This window comes from Mytilus trossulus, chromosome 1 (assembly GCF_036588685.1).
Source record: "Mytilus trossulus isolate FHL-02 chromosome 1, PNRI_Mtr1.1.1.hap1, whole genome shotgun sequence".
Lineage (NCBI taxonomy): Eukaryota > Metazoa > Mollusca > Bivalvia > Mytilida > Mytilidae > Mytilus > Mytilus trossulus.
In genome coordinates, this window is record NC_086373.1 from 60,207,862 (window position 1) to 60,225,221 (window position 17,360).

The following is a 17,360-nucleotide window of genomic DNA, read 5'->3' on the forward strand; positions in this document are numbered from 1 at the left end:
ATGATACTATCTCAACTCAGCTGAAAGACAAAAGACAAAAGAACAAAAGTCCCCAAAACAATGACAAAAAAATCACAAAAGCTTTTAAATCGATGCCTTTGTAAAAAGTGGCAACATTTCAGTGCCTTATACATAACTTACTAGATAAAGGCAACAGTAGTATACCGCTATTCAATACTCATAAATCCATGGACAAAAAACAAAGTCGGGGTAACTAACTAAAACCGAGGGAAACGCATCAAATATAAGAGGAGAACAACGACACAACACCGAAACGCAACACACACAGAAACGGACCAAGCATCAGACAAAATAATAAATATAACATCAAAACCAAATACATGAATTTGGGATAGACAAGTACTGTGCCACGTCTTATCTTAATTTCTCAAAAATAAGAGAAAACAAACGACACAACACAGAAACGAACAATAATATAACAATGGCCATCTTCCTGACTTGGTACAGGACATTTTTAAAGGGGAATAAAAATGGTGGGTTGAACCTGGTTTTGTGGCATGCCAAACCTTTTACAATATACTAAATAACCATTTATTTCTTTTAAACGATAAAAAGGAAACTTTTGATTTTTCAACTCTGTATACCACTAATCTTCATGTGAAATTTTAATTTTGGAAGTACGTTGAACGACAACATTATTTTATATTTCGTCTTGTGTTACGTCAAACAGGCGACTTTACACTAAAAGTTGATGTGAATGCAGTAAAATAATTTCACTACTTTATGAGTTGATTTTAAATACATGTTCAAGTAAGCAATAATAGTTATCAAAGGTACCAGGATTATAATTTAGTACGCCAGACGCGCGTTTCGTCTACATAAGATTCATCAGTGACGCTCATATCAAATATTTAGAAAGCCAAACAAATACGAAGTTGAAGAGCATTGAGGATCCAAAATTCCCAAAAAGTTGTGCCAAATACGGCTAAGGTAATCTACTCTTGGGATAAGAAATTCCTTAGCTTTTCGAAAAATTGAAAGATTTGTAATCGGGAAATTTATAAAAATGCCCACATAATTGATATTCCTGTCAACAGCGAAGTTTTGACTACTGGGCTGGTGATACCCTCGGGGACGAAACGTCCACCAGTAGCGGCATCGACCCAGTGTTGTTAATAGTTATCAAAGGTACCAGGATTATAATTTAGTACGCCAGACGCGCGTTTCGTCTACAATGTGCTTATTTGTTAGATATTTGTTTGTTTTTGTTCTCATTGAGATTGGGACACGTTGATGACTGTAGTACCCTATTTTGACAATTTAAGATATTACGTCTGTTTTGTTCAGGCATCGTTGTACATATAATGGAACTTGATGCGCTTATATTAAATGTGCGATGTGAAGCGCTTTAAAACCAGTTTTAATCCACCATTTCTACATAAGAAAATGCTTGTACCAAGTCAGGAATATGAAAGTTGTTATTCATTAGGTTGATGTTTTTGAGCTATTGATTTTGCCATTTGAGTAGGATTTATATCTAGAAATTGACTATGAGGGTCGGTTAAAACAAAACTTTGCGATAAAGTAGATGATTTCAGCTTTCCAGTTCTGACCGTTTCATTTTTAACCAAGAGTTCCAAATGATGAAGTTGAAATCTTTACTTCGTATATTTTACGGTCGCCATCACGAGTTGGTTGACGCTATGGAATATCCGTTATACAGATGATATAAGATATATGCCTGATGTCGTAACTGTAAATAAACTTATCATAGATACCAGGATCTGGTTTTTAATTTTAGTTTTTACGCCAGACGCGCGTTTCGTCTACAAAAGACTCATCAGTGACGCTCGAATCCAAAAAAGTTTAAAAGACCAAATAAAATACGAAGTTGAAGAGCATTGAGAACAAAATGTCCTAAAAGTTTTGCCAAATACAGCTAAGGTTATCTATACCTGAGGTAGAAAAGTCTTAGTATTTCAAAAAATTCCAAAATTGGTAAACAGTAAATTTATAAATATAACCATATCAATGACAATTCATGTCAGTACAAAAAGTGGTGACTACTGGGCTTGTGATACCCTCGGGGAAGTAAATCTGCACCAGCAGTGGCATCGACCCAGTGGTTGTAGATAAACTCATCATAGATACCCGTTTTCTTTTTACGAATGTGACCTACCGAATTATACTATTTAATACAATGACCAACACATGTACAACGTGTGTCACATGTGAAGCAGGATCTGCTAACCTATCTGAGGAACCTGAAATCAATAACAGTTTTTGGTTGGGTTCGTGTTGTTGATGTATCCCTATTTCTGACAATTTGATCACACATATTTGTCAATATAATGGAATAAAATGCAACTCTCGTACAAGTGAGATGTTCAGCGCTATAAAACCAGCATGAAGCCAGTGAGGAGTATGACAGTTATCGTCCATTCGTTTGATGTGTTTTATCATTCAATTTTGCCATTTCATTAGGAATTTTCCGTTTTGAATTTTATCTCATATTTCATTATTTTAGTGATTTTATTTTTTGTATCAATACGGAATCATATTCAGGGAAAACATTGTTATTGCACAATCAAAATATATATGAATTATAATTTAATATAGAGTTTGGAGAATGTAGATACGCATATATATTCTTTGAAAAATTATCAAACATCCAATGACATATTTATATATTTTGTTTTATGGCAAAATTGGTTGGGGTCTATCCAATTTAAAATAGAAATCTGTACATAGACTTTTTTTTATGGTTACTGGATATTCTCTTTTTGGTGTGTCAGAAAAATGTATAGAAATTCAACATACGAACCTTAATGATTTAAATATTTAAAAATTATCCAGTATAGAAGCAAACTATTCATGAATGTGTATTTAGCATGAAATAAAAAAAAACAGGTAGATAATTCGGATTACCTCATAAAAAACCAACGTATTATTTTCTTATATATGAAAAGACAATTATGTATTCACGGATCGACCAACAACAACATGTGTGTGATGTTTAAAAAAAATATACCCTACACTGTAACCATTCTTCCGTAAATATTATAATTTTATACTATTCACATTGTAATATGAGATTACAAGTGAAATTTGGGATGATATAGTTGAAAATATGTCCTTAGCTTAAATGATTCAGATTACTTTGTACTGAATAGATTGTTTTGAACAATATGATGATTTATCCAATGAAGGTATGTCCTTTCAGCAATTTACTCAGTTATCATTTATCTATTTAACGATATATAATAAACTTGAATTAACAAGTAAGTATATATTAAAGATATGAATTAACAGGTGAGTACATATTGAATATATATTAACGAGCATTGAATGGTGTATTTTCATTGTTTTTGTAGGGGGAGAAGGGGCAAATGAGGGGATTGCATCTTAATGACATAAAAAAAACAATTTAATAGAGATCGTATTGCGGTTACTGTCTATACTTTTTTGCTCCATCAAATACCAAAATTTGAATTCAAGGGCGCATACATACTTGATATAATAGCTAAGAGTTATATCTAAAGGAGTGTAAGAGCTAATAGGATCTCATATATATCAAAATTCATTAAAGTTCAACTGTACCAAACGGATAAGCTATCCGCTGTAAATTAAATTCATTTCACTACATAGCAAATAACCGTCTATCTATGTGCACAACTCATTATTGAATACATGCGCAAATAGCTGTTGGCCGGATTTTTCCTCATCAGGAACAATCGCAGCCTAATATTTGACAGTCAAGGATATATAAAAAAAAAACTGTTTTATAGCTATATAACCAAAGCGGAAGCACCCCAATCCCTATCGCCAAAACAAAGAGAGTAAATTTATCGAAGGTCACAAAATTGCACGAGATATTAGCAACCTTAGTTTCTATAAATTTATAATTCTAAATTTACAAGTAAAATGTACTAAGTTTTAGGAATACGTTTTGTAAATTATATCTATATTTAAAGGGAAAAAAGAAATGATGTAATACATATTCGTTGCAAAATGTAGGTTTGTATCACCTATAACTACTCAAGCACAAACAGTGCATGTATTTGATTTTTTTTTTTTAGAAATTAGATCTTTAATCTTAAAGTTATATGTTCTCATTGAGTTATTTTTGTGAAATTCTACGAAATATTAAATTTAAGGGAGAACATAATACATGTTTTTTTTTAAACTTTACAACCCGTCAATTGTATAATAACGATTCATTTGAAACAAAAAATATAACATATTCATATGATATATAAGATAATTGAGACATCGTATTTCACTGTTTACGCTTGACAGGTGTAAGTGAAGTATTGTCATTATTTCAAATGAGTCCGATTACTTGGAAATAATACAATGTGTAATGAAAGGAATATTGTCCTTCAGTATGTACGAAATAATCAGTCATATATTTTACTGAACACATAAGACTTATTTCAAAATACATTTTATTTAAACAATCAAGTATAATGGTCTTCCATTTGCCTTTAATACTTTCTATTTTTTAACTGACTTCTTTTTTGGAAGAAAAAACATATGTTACAAAATGGACGTAAGCCTAATTATTTACAAACAGACCAAAATACAATTAAAGTTCCAACTGCGTACTGGATTTCGAAGTTCCATAAAACACCTAAGAAATATAGATTTATTTCGTCTTCAAGCCATTGTTCTATTTCTAAAATGTCTATGTTACTTACTACATGTAGTATACTTGGTTTAAACAAATGCCTGGTGATAATTTGTTCAAACTAGGCTTTTAAAAACAGTGGAATTAATTATTTTTGTTGGACGTCCTTGATTTATTGTATGCACAAATTGATAAATGCACATATGTTCAACGTTATGATTTTTCTACCCTATAAACATGTACCACTTTGCCTCTAAATTCATTTACAAAATTCACATCTATCATCAAAAAGACATTTAAAAAGTTAGAATGTGAATATATATGTTAAAACTCTACTGATCTTTCATGTCATCTTTTACTTATAACAAAGAAAAATAAATCTGTCAGATCATTTGAACTTGCTTTGATACGATAAAAAGTAAAATCACAAAAATACTAAACTTAGAGGAAAATCAATTCGAAAGTCCATAATCACATGGCAAAATCAAATAACAAAACGCATCAAAAACGAATGGACAAGAACTGTCATATTCCTGACTTGGTACAGGCATTTTAAAATGTAGAAAAAGGTGGTTTAAACCTGGTTCTATAGTTCTATATAACTGTCCTTGTGTTCTACTAAATAGCGATGTGTTTTGCAATGGAGCTTCCTTATATCGTCAGGTTATCGGAATTCGAATGGATACTACTTGTGTACCACTTATTTAGGACATGATGTAATTTTGATAGTTACAATTTTAGACTAAATTAGCAAAGATCCATCGAAGCAACATCTCATACAAATAGTTTCAAATACTTTTAGATATTTTATATATGGGTTCTGAAACCATTTGCAAAACAATGCATGTTCTGATTTAATCGGTTTACGTGTTTTATAAAACAACCATCTTTTTGAAGGAAAACTAATAAAAATCCAATCCTAATCGCGTAAGATTAAATAATAATTACCGGTCCACACCATGATGAACAATAGTATGAAAAGAATTGAAAGAACGAATACAAATGTTTCAACCAAAATATTTCCTATAATTTAAAAAAAAACAACATGTTGTTATGCATTGGTATAGTTTTCATAACTTAAATATAGGTATTTAAGGCAATATAAAGTTTCGGCTTTAAAAGTCTGTATAATTATTGACTTTATTCAGAAATACGGTCTTTTAAAACATCAATGTCTTACAAAAAGTACATGGATACAAAGTTAATAATTTCTCAAAATTCTGTTTAAAATGCGGTGGCATGAACATTGATATGGCAGACATTGAATTAATTTTAAGTATCCATTGTTAGAAGATGACGTTGCAGTTAACTAATTCATGTATTTAACAACGTATTTGATTGTTAACGAAAGAAATCTCTGTATAGCTGAACACATATTATACAAAATTCAATATCAGCAACTAGTTAAAACATTCACTAAATTGTATCATCGATAAAAGTTGAGCATTCGTATTTTCACGTCATATATGTTATGGAGATATTCTATTAAAGCACAACACATTCGTCATTCATCTCAAACCCAAACCTTAAGCATAGTTAGATAGACTTATTCTGAAGGTAAATAGTTATTAAAATGTTGTCAGGTCGAAGCTTGTGTTTTTGTTTGTGTCAAATAGAAATTCTATTCAATAATATGATATCTTATGTTTTTAAACCCTGTTTTTTGTATATGGTATTCAACGTACAACGTTTACACATCATTGTACATTCAAAGATATAAACATAACAATTATTATTGGAGAATACAGTTTTACATAGTTTGAAAATCGTCACATCTGTAAATTCTACACTGTAATTTCATATATGATTTGAATTTACAAATTCTTGGAGATATATTTTCATATTTGAAAAATAAAATATTCGTAACCTAGTACTTCATTTTATTCTCCTAAAAAGACATATCCGATGGACTCTCGGGTTTTCATTGAAAATGTCCGTCTCTCATGTTTTTTTCCTTCTTTATTTCTCAAAACATATAAAAAATCGTTTTACTAAAGGAAAATTTGTACATGCTATAATATTTTTTTTGTATATACAATATTTGTAAAGCTCTTCAGTGTACTGTTCACAAAGCAACTCTTATTGTGTCATCGTTTACATCGTTATTGTTTAACTTTGCAGGAAATCGTTTCGATTAATTGGTTGCTATAACAGTTAAAATGTTATCGGTGATACTGATCTATACAACTTATCCATTGCATGTTTTAACTCAACGTGAGTAAACGTTTCGTAATAATTATGCTTATTTTACCATATTTACCATTTATTACATTTTATCACATTAACTTAACATATGTATCGGGATCGCACTATAAATCCAACGATAAATTCAATGATTTAGTATTTTGTCTCAAACACCTTCAATACCGCTTTATCCAAATAATTTATGTTTACCTCTTTCCTTATCTTAGAGAGCGTGAAAGATTTATAGCCACATAACAATCTATCCCCTCCCCCACAAAAAAAAGTTACGTTTTAGTACTTCCCTTTCTGAAATTGACTCTCTAAAAACAATGTTCATAAAATGATCAAAATACGCAAAATTGTGTATGGTCAACCAGCTTCAGCTTCTGCTATAAACATGATAAAGACGATTTATTCTCTAGATGTGCTTCCAATTGGATACTACCAATACGTTCATGAAAGCAAACATATAACAAATTCTGTCTGTTATAGTTTTAATTACTCTTTGAACTTTTCGTTGATTTTTCTTGAAAACATGTTGAATATTTTTACCATTTATTACACGATACATAAAATGAAATGCATAGCTACTTTTATCATCTAAGGCATGGATCATCGGTCAGAAAACATATATTCTTATTATTAACTTCCCATCGCAATGTTTTACCAAAATGGTCCTTCTTTGTGTTATAAATAAAATAAATGTAATAATTTTAGGAAAGAATACGTCAAAACCCCTATAATGCAAACAAGTCATTTTCTACAACTTGCGTGATCATGATGCTTGATTTTTTTCTCGATAAACAGAAGTATACCAATAACAGCTTATCTCGACGGGGTTTGACCCAGGTTTATATAAGTGTTTGTTTTGCTGATTTTATAGCATCAAATCAACTATAAAAAGTGAAGACTCTAACAACTCACTAAATTGGTAAACCAAAGCACAAAGTAAGACTCTAAATACTTTTTCAAAATGTTATGCACGGAACACTGTAAACTATGGTGTTTTGCAAACAGTGAATACATATTTGTGTATCGTGTTATTTGGAACGATTTGAATTGTCGAAATGAATGGTGTGACGTGAGTTTTGTTTATAATGAACATATACGTTTTTTGATTGAGTTAAGTCTGGCAATTGATATTTTATCGTATGTTTTTATATGTTGTGATGTTATGCTATTGTTTCAGAAAAAGGGAGAAGGTTTGGGCCCATTAAAACGTTTAATCCCGCTGCAAATGTTTGCACCTGTCCTAAGTCAGGAATCTGATGTACAGTAGTTGTCGTTTGTTTATGTAATATATTCGTGTTTCTCGTTTCTCGTTTTGTTTATATAGATTAGACCGTTGGTTTTCCCGTTTGAATGGTTTTACACTAGTAATTTTGGGGCCCTTTATAGCTTGTTGTTCGGTGTGAGCCAAGGCTCCGTGTTGAAGGCCGTACTTTAACCTATAATGGTTTAATTTTTAAATTGTTATTTGGATGGAGAGTTGTCTCATTGGCACTCACACCACATCTTCCTATATCTATATAATTTTTTTTAATCTCATCATTGCGTCATTATGACGTATTTGGCAACACGAGGTGTATTTTAAAACATATTTTTGTTTGTTGATTTATGATTGTATTTCTTAACAGATAACCTTACACCATATGGAAAAGCTACACAGAGTTCTAATTATGAAGGAAGTTTACCTATAAATGCTATAAAGCCACCTATATCAAATACATTTAGTAGGACTCTGTGTTCCCATACAGGCATCAGTAGTAAACCAGCTTGGTGGATGTTTCATTTTTCTTTCGGATCTGCTTACATCACAGATATACAAATATACTACAGAGAAGGCTGTAAGTATACACAGAATCATGTCACTGATTTTTATCACTGTTATACAAGTTATGTCAAACAAACAGAACAAGCTGTTTTAACAATGTTTGAATCCTATAAACATGTTACTTACCAACATTTTTGTTGTTGTAAAAATATTATTTTTATTAGACAAAACTCAATTTAAACAAAAATGTGTTTGTCATAATGGTTTTTTTTATTATTATTTTTCTAGATATGGCTGTTGAATCTACAACATACTAAATGTAGCAAGAGCTCGTTAGTAATACGACAATAAAACAATGCGTTTTGTAGCAATTTGTCGACATCATCGATTAAAAAGTATATCCAGGTTATACTTATCACGCAAACAATTTATTTTGAAAACTCTTGACGATGTATCATTTAGGAAACAAGCTGCTTGGTATATTTAACATCTCCATTTAGTTTTAAACTAGACAACATACAAAACAAACGTAATTTCTTGGCACATCAAAATACAAGAAAAATAAAAGAACAAATGAACTAATTTGTAAAGACTGTAAAACTAATACATGAAAATGGTAGATTGATACAAGGGAAAGGCCTAAAATACAATGTAGATGTTTATTGAACTTCAATATGTCTTGGAATGATTTAGCAAACTTTTGACAGAAAATCAACAAAACATTTTTTTTCTCTTAACATTAATGTTCTTTGTCGATACGGATTCCCCTAAGACGGAATGTACTTCATTCATCACGAAGAGTTGTCGTTTTTTTTTCTCAAGTTGTTGTCTCCTTTGACAATTCATTAAGTCGTGTTTGCAAACTTATGAAGAACTTCTATGAATTCATTGTCAAGCTGATTGACGAAAGTGCAATGTTTAGTAGAAATACATATTGTACTCAAAGATTATCTACAAGATACATTACAAAGTAATTAAAAACTAGAAAATAATGAATTTATTGTTATTGTCATTCTACGAAAAATGCTAGCAAATACATGCAAACATATTATGGTATTATGTTTCGTGTCTGGAAAGATAGTGATTGCTTATGCTTATATTTCAATGTTTTAATTAACTTCATGTCATTGATAAATAGAAAATATATCTTTAAAGTGTATCTTATATTCACATTTCAAGTATGTTTATATCAAAGATTACATATTTATGAGATCTCAACCTCCCCTATACCTTAATGCCAATGTCGAAAAGTAAACGCATAACAATACGCACATTTAAAATTTAGTTCAAGATAAGTTTGAGTCTGATATCAGAAGATGTAACCAAAGAAAAAAAGCAAAATGACAATAATACATAAATAACAACAGACTACTAGCAGTTAACTGACATGCCATCTCCAGACTTCAATTAAACTAACTTATAAGAGGTCTATTAACAAATGGAGCTTTCGTAAATAGGAGCCATACTAATTATCTGTATCAGTGGGTAAATTGAAAAAGCATACAACAATAGAAATATGCCAGTGCACATAATAAACAGCGCCTGGCGATGTTTCAAAGCCTAACCAGTTTCGGTCCAAAAAGGACCTTTGTCAGAGGTATGACAACCATGAATTAATATTTCAGGACTTGATATTCAGTTGTATCATAAGCCTGAGATCAAGACTGCATGACTACTAGGAAGTATTATTTCAAGACTGGATATTTAGGTGTATCATAAGCCAAATAGCAAGACTACATAATTGCCATGAAAAACTATTTCAAATATTGATATTAAGGTGTAACATAAGTCAAAGACTAATGACTACCATATACTTCTAACATTTTGAAAACAAATAACCAAATGCTTAAGCTAAAATCTTGTTATATCATCAGGTCACAGGATTACCGTATATTATCAAAATGTTTACCGTAACATGTCAAAACGTTTACTGTAACATGTGCATTAGCTAAGTATATATTGATGTGGCCATGGAGGGTCCCACTGGGATTTGTCACTGAAGGGATGTTTGAACCTGTTTAGATATCAACCAGATACATATTTATCAACTGAATAACTTAGATCCGCCGGTTAACTCTTAACCGCAGGTTAAATCTGAACTGCGAGTTAACTTAACCGCCGGTTTACTCTGAACCGCCGGTATATATCTATATAAATAGGGTGCAAGCATTTATCAACCATTCTGTCTCTGACGAAAGTCCTTTTTTGACCGAAACCGGTCAGGCTTTGACACATCACCTGGCGCTGCTAATCGTGTGTATTGGCATATTTATACACTTTATGTTTGATCTTTAACACTTCACTGTTTATCTGCACATACTAAATTAAATTTTCACAGAACAAGCTTACGAACCGTGTTAACCTCATTTCATTATTGTGTTGTGATTCAAGATTAAACTGCAGATTCCACAATCGAGGATAGTGATATTTGCTTCAATATAGTCAATACTGAAAAAATTGCGTTTTTTCAATTTATTGTAGATGCTTCTCGTATGGATGGCTTTAAATTATATGTAACCAACACATTAACTATACCACCGGACGGTTATCTCTGTTATGAAGATGGTCCTGGTCTTCCAAGCACTACCCAGACTATACCATGTAATCAACTCGGACAGTATGTCATTTATTACGATGATAGAGGCGATTACCAATTTGGACCAATAATTGAATTATGCTATGTTGCCATCAATGGTTTGTTTAATATTATTTCGCTTAGTAGTTTCCATTTTTTATAGTTACTTTAAACATTTGTTTGCCTCGTACTTAAAAATGATAGAATCAAAAACAATAATAAATAGCAAGAATGTATTGGAATTGTGCATATTTTAGCATGTAGAATGAACACTATACTTTCATCATTTATTGCGATTTTTAATTAAAAACCTTATACAATGTAGGTGTACGCTGCATTTTTAATAGTACTAAATACATACTTACAACTATTTTACCATAATATAAGAATGTTATATCTGACCGAAAATAAAGAAAAGTTGTATGACGCTGAAAAAGCTTGATTGTAAATGTAATCTGTTTAAAAAAAAAAGAATAAAGATTTAGACTTTTTTTTTTTGGAGGGGGAGGGGGTAGATTGTTATGTAATTCTATCAGCAGTTGGCTTATACATTTTAGGCATTCGTCTTTGTTTTTGACGATTTAAAAGAAACATAACAACGATTACATATACAAAATATCGGCATCGTATTAGACATGTTAAAATATGCCAGAAAATATGATAAATATTAAGAAAATTCACATAAGTTGAAATATTTAAAACATTGCAGGCTGCCCTAAAGCTACTTGGGGGAAAGACTGTTCTCAAACATGTCCTTCGAAATGTATAGACAAACACTGCCATCCTGAAAATGGTTCCTGTTTTATGGAATGTAAGTAAGATGTATTCTTATCATGTTTAAAGCAGATGCGTTTCGTTAAAAAATTGCAAATGCGTTATTATCATATTTCGGACAAAACATAGAAATCACATTCTGGTACTTTGCTTGCTTGTTACGATAACGTTAGAAACCAACAAAAAGGGATTTTTTACAACGTAAATGTATTAACCGGTGTAAACTTTTACCAGATTTGAAAACAGTTTTAACAAAATTCAATTGATAATTACAATCTATATTTCTTATCCAGAACCGTATAAAATCTCACCCGTTTATGTCAGTAACGTATCGTATTTCACGTTTTCATAAACAACATAATACATTTTATATAAATATGTTTTGTGTCAGTTTTATCGTTGATGTACCTTAATAATATGTAATATACATATCGAACAATTTAATTATATTGCTTATGCTTTTAACCATATTTGCTTAATATATTTAGCTGCTTGCTATATGATCTTTGAATAATTGTTGAAAACATATATATATATATTCGCGAACGTTTGTGCATTACCAAGTATAATTATAGTATATATTCCTTATGTGTTAATGTTTTTTTTTTCTTTTAAAGTAATCATTTAATTTTTTTACATATTGTTTATATAAGTTTTGTATAGAACTTACTTTTTATGTATATTCCATTTGTATGTCACATTATGTTTTTTTACCCTAATTATATTTGACTGTTAATAATCTTATTGTGAAAATTAAGCATTAAGTTAAGGTGAGTTATTCGAATATACAAAAAAGTAAACTAACTATATATAAAAGGTTTTTAATGATTGCCAAGAGACAAAACAAAAAACGAAAAAAATATAATTAAAACCACTTAAATTGCAGTCTCTTGACTTTCGATAAGCACACACATAATGAGTCACAATTGCGCATGATAACTGTCCAGAGACATAAACAGTTGCAAATAAGGATAAACTATATCAATTAGTTGAAAATTATTTAAAATTTTGAAATGGTTACTAATGACGAACAAATTTAACAACAACAAATAAAGACGAAGTTTAGATCTGAGAGAAGTTCTCGCAGTTAGAAAATTTAGTGAATACGACATACATGTAAATATCGATCATTGCACATTGAATACTAGTATCCAAAAGATGAAGTGAACAATTGTCGTTTACAGTCAGAAAAAACACATGACATTGTGAAATGCCAAAGTGTTTATATCGATATATTGTAAGACCGTGAGTGTATAAGTGCTTTTTACGGCCGTACTTTAACCTATAATGGTTTACTTTTTAAATTGTCACTTGGATGGAGAGTTGTCTCATTGGCACTCACACCACATCTTCCTATATCTATTTTTATATCAAATATTTATTTAAATATTAATTAACTGGTTACAATACCGATATGAATACATTTGTTCTTTAATTGATTATAGCCTTTTCTAAGTATATTTTAAAAATCACATTATTAGAAAAAGACAATGAATTAATTTCAAGTATGACATCTAAATTGACATGCTCGTTTAACCAAATCAACATTTGAATGTAAAATGTAAATATGCCATTAATGGTCAAAAACCAATATCGTTATTTTATAAAATTGAGAATGGAAACTTATCTTGTTCACATTATGCAAAGCGCAGCTTGATAAATTTGTGTAGTCATACTTTTATCAGTAATGTTGTTTATTCTTAATATGGCAGGAAACTTTACCTTTTTTTTCTTTTTCCCAAATCGGCCATGAATTCGTAAGTGATCCAGTCAGTGAGCTCGGATAATACAATTGGAACATATAGAGTAGTATCTTAATATAGTTAGGACGTTTCTTTTCATTTGATTTGTATTGTTTAAATATGTGTATGATTACTTATATTTTATGTCGCTATGCAATGTTTTATCTGCATATTGTTTTTGATATAACCGGAACTCAAGCTTGAACTGGTACTACGATACACCTTTAAAATACATCCCTAGTGACAGAAATCCAGATAGCTATATATAGCTAGTAAACAGATGAAACTAGGATAGAGGAAATGAGTTCCATTTTGATTGCAGCCATTATTTAAACAGCTCACCTTACCTTTTGAAGGTAAGATGCAACTGAATAACATTGAAACAGCTTACTTATGACGAAGTTAAAGCGAAACCACACCATATCTACGTTTCACAGCTTTCGATCCAGAATCGTACGTCTTCAAAGATTAATAACGATATTAATGATCAAATTTAAAGTCCACAGAACAATACAACAGAAAGCCAAAGGATGAAATATGTGAAATGACATATTATGTTCGTTAAAATTATCATTTTCTTTTTTTATAGAACAACCTTTGTTTGTTTGTTTAAAAACGGATGATACAAGCCAGTATAAGTGCTCGTCAATTCTTTTGTAAAACCGTCAATGTTTTAAGAACAATGATACGACAGGCCATGACATGGCAACATTTATGTCAAACAGTTAAGGAACTGTCTGATTCATGTACAACACAGACAAAATCAAATTTAAATACCACTACAATCGATATTCACTAAGTTTCAGGTTCTCAATTCAATTGAACAAGAGATGCGAAATATACAAAATTAACAATCAATCGCATAAGTGAAAATAAATTTACAAGGCCATGTTAAGCCCCAGTCCCACTAGACCACGATCGCACCACGCTCATCGCGATCAAAATTAAATTCAGATCGTGGTGAGGTCGCGGTAAGAGCGGCATAAAAATGTAAATTTTCGTTGCTTTCACGATGCTACTACGTCCACATTACGCTTCTACAACGATCCCTCTACGATTATAACACGTTCTAACCGCGCTTATTCTGCGACCTTACTACGCTTATCAATATCTATCTACGCTCGTCACGTTCTCACGAGTTATCCGATTGCAACACGATCTTACCACGCTTCTACTGCGATTGTAGCACGTTCTTACCACGATTAAACTACGCTCAAACCGCCATCTTACTACGCTCTCAGCAATAACGTCAACATCGTGTTCCATATCAATCCAGTATCATTCCTTCAGTTCTATTTCTAATTAATACGTCAATTTCTCGAGAGACAAAAAATACTATCAAGTCACCAAAATCTACTAGAACACGTGGTCGTGGTGTTAGGGTTGATGTAGAGGTAGATAGAGCTGATAATAACGAACCTTGATCAAGTAGAGATGTCAGACCGATTAATCCGACCTAAATTACAACCTATTGCTGGTCCATAAAGCTGAAATGACGATATTTTAGTGAACGATAGCAGATATGAAACAGATGTGTCAATAGATATAGGAAGATGTGGTATGAGTGCCAATGAGATAACTCTCAATCCAAGTTACAATTTTTAAAAGTAACAATTATAGGTCAAGATACGGCCTTCAACACGGAGCCTTGGCTTACACCGAACAGCAAGATATAAAAGGCCACACAAAATACTAGTGTAAAACCATTCAAACGGGAAAACTAACGGTCTAATCTATATGAAAACAAGGATGGTTGAGCCTTTGATAAAATGAACAAAAGTCCCAATTACATATAGACAAACAAAACCTAGAGAGAATTAATATATTTTATGGGAAAATAACAATGAGAATAATGGTCGTAGTATGAACGTAGTCAGGTCGTAAGAAGAGCGTGATGAGGACGACAAGGGCGTGCTAGAATCGTACTATGATCGTGAACAGCGTGGTATAGTCGTAGTGTAAGCGTAGTTTGGTCGCGGTGAGAACGTGATGATCGTAGTGAGGTCGTTTTTACGTCGCAATGAGATCGTAGCGCAGTTTCTCCGAATAAAATCACGCTTTCGCTACGCTCTCACTACGATTGTACAGCGACCTTTGCGATCTTACTAGCTACGATCTTAGTGAGCTCTCACTACGCTTCTACTACGACATGATTTGCTCTCGACCGCACCACGATTGTTTTGAACATGTTCACAGTTGGCCACGCTTATAACGATCCTGAAGACCTCACCACGACCGTGATACGACCTTACTGCGATCTACGCGATCGTAGTGCGATTGTGGCCTAGTGGGACTGGGGTATTACTAAAGATTCGACCAAAAGATAATCAAATGGAAGAAGAAAGGGACTATCAGTTATCAATTAATTGATACACAAACACGTATCGGTATACAAATCTATCTGCTAAGTACTTTTCATGTGAGTTCGGAAATCTTGTAATTTTACATGTTAGCAATGAAACATTAAGTCTATCCAAAGCCTTTATGCTTATAATTTGCAGTTACTAACTGAAAAAATTCTTCGATCTATTATCTTTTTCCTTTCTAAATGCTTCAAATTTTGTAGATTTGTTTGTACTTTACTCTAAAGTTCAACAAATGTTATTGTTGAAGGTCGTACGGTACCACAATGTTATTAACATTTCTCGTCTCTGAGTCTTGATGGGATATTATCCGGTATACATACATGTACATGTGTTACAGTACACATTGGAAATACGTGGGACTAAAATAAGTCTCTGTTTTTTATATAAGCAGAAAGTAGGATTTAGATCCATACTAACAACAATCCAGTACGCAATGATTTTGGTTATCTTATCATAACTACATGGAATATCCAATTGCTCAAACTTTCATCAGATGCGAGAATATCTAAGCAAACATATATGTAGTATTACTCCAAATTGTTCTTAATTGATGTTTAATATCACATTTAAATATTATTACGTATTTCTTTTTTCAAACTCTGAGTTTCACTGGATAAATAGGTTGCCAGGCCACGGCCACTCTGTGTTTTTGATATACGTATTTCTATTTGTATTCATCTGATGATTTGAACCTTTTTAAAATGATCTTTATAGTTCGTTCTTATGCTGTACTGTTGTTCTGTCCGGACATTTGACATTAGTCCTTAATCTTACATAAGAGCATCTAAACAATGCTGAAATTGTTGATATTTTACAGCATTATCTTTTGTGTTTATGGTATAATTTGCAACAACATAAGAGGATATCATGCAAAGTGAAAGCTGGCAACCCATGGATAGTCCTGTATCAAATACCTCAACATCAGTGAATTTTGACCTCAATGAGAGCACAACGGAATAGAGTTCATTTATGTAAAATACAAGTTCGATAATCAACAAAAACATGTTAGTAATGTCATATTACAGAATTCAATCCTGTATTTGTTTCTTTATATCTTGTTAGTTTGATCCAAAACGATTGACATACCTTTTGTTTTAAAATTTATTATCAAAGAATGAATAAATTACGGATCTTTTGCTCTGTGGTGTCTTTAAAAAAAATTTAGTTCATACCAAATAATTATTCAAACAATGTATTGGATATTACAAATAATTGAATTCGTATTAAGTCGTAAAGAACCTGTTGTTAGTTGTATTGAACTAGCTGTCAATTACTGTGAGTACTCTCAGATCTGCACTTATTGTCTTTTTGTTGTTGGGATGTCGAGTACCCGGCCACGTCCTTTCTTTTCCTT

The 17,360-nt window shown here is 31.6% G+C and overlaps 1 protein-coding gene across 2 annotated transcripts; it reads left to right on the top strand.

Annotated features, from left to right (window-relative positions):
- The first annotated feature begins 3,056 nt into the window (after nucleotides 1-3,056).
- Nucleotides 3,057-17,045, top strand: LOC134680847 (uncharacterized). 2 transcript variants are annotated; one of them, XM_063540120.1, is made up of 7 exons: nucleotides 3,057-3,170; nucleotides 6,713-6,805; nucleotides 8,413-8,622; nucleotides 11,031-11,243; nucleotides 11,834-11,935; nucleotides 13,840-13,996; nucleotides 16,824-17,045. In XM_063540120.1, exons 2-6 carry the CDS (start codon nucleotides 6,751-6,753, stop codon nucleotides 13,842-13,844), a joined length of 585 nt encoding a protein of 194 aa, XP_063396190.1. In that variant the 5' UTR covers nucleotides 3,057-3,170; nucleotides 6,713-6,750; the 3' UTR covers nucleotides 13,845-13,996; nucleotides 16,824-17,045. The 2 variants fall into 2 exon arrangements, with proteins under 2 accessions (XP_063396190.1, XP_063396180.1); XM_063540110.1 differs by lacking the exons at nucleotides 13,840-13,996; nucleotides 16,824-17,045 and having other exon boundaries at nucleotides 11,834-12,286.
- Nucleotides 17,046-17,360: the final 315 nt, after the last annotated feature.

Excerpts from the sequence above, each read along its gene's own strand:
- LOC134680847 (XM_063540110.1), top strand. The coding sequence starts at position 6,751 with ATGTTATCGGTGATACTGATCTATACAACTTATCCATTGCATGTTTTA. Across the intron at positions 6,806-8,412 it reads ATTGCATGTTTTAACTCAAC|ATAACCTTACACCATATGGA; the intron begins GTGAGTAAACGT and ends ATTTCTTAACAG. Across the intron at positions 8,623-11,030 it reads AATATACTACAGAGAAGGCT|ATGCTTCTCGTATGGATGGC; the intron begins GTAAGTATACAC and ends AATTTATTGTAG.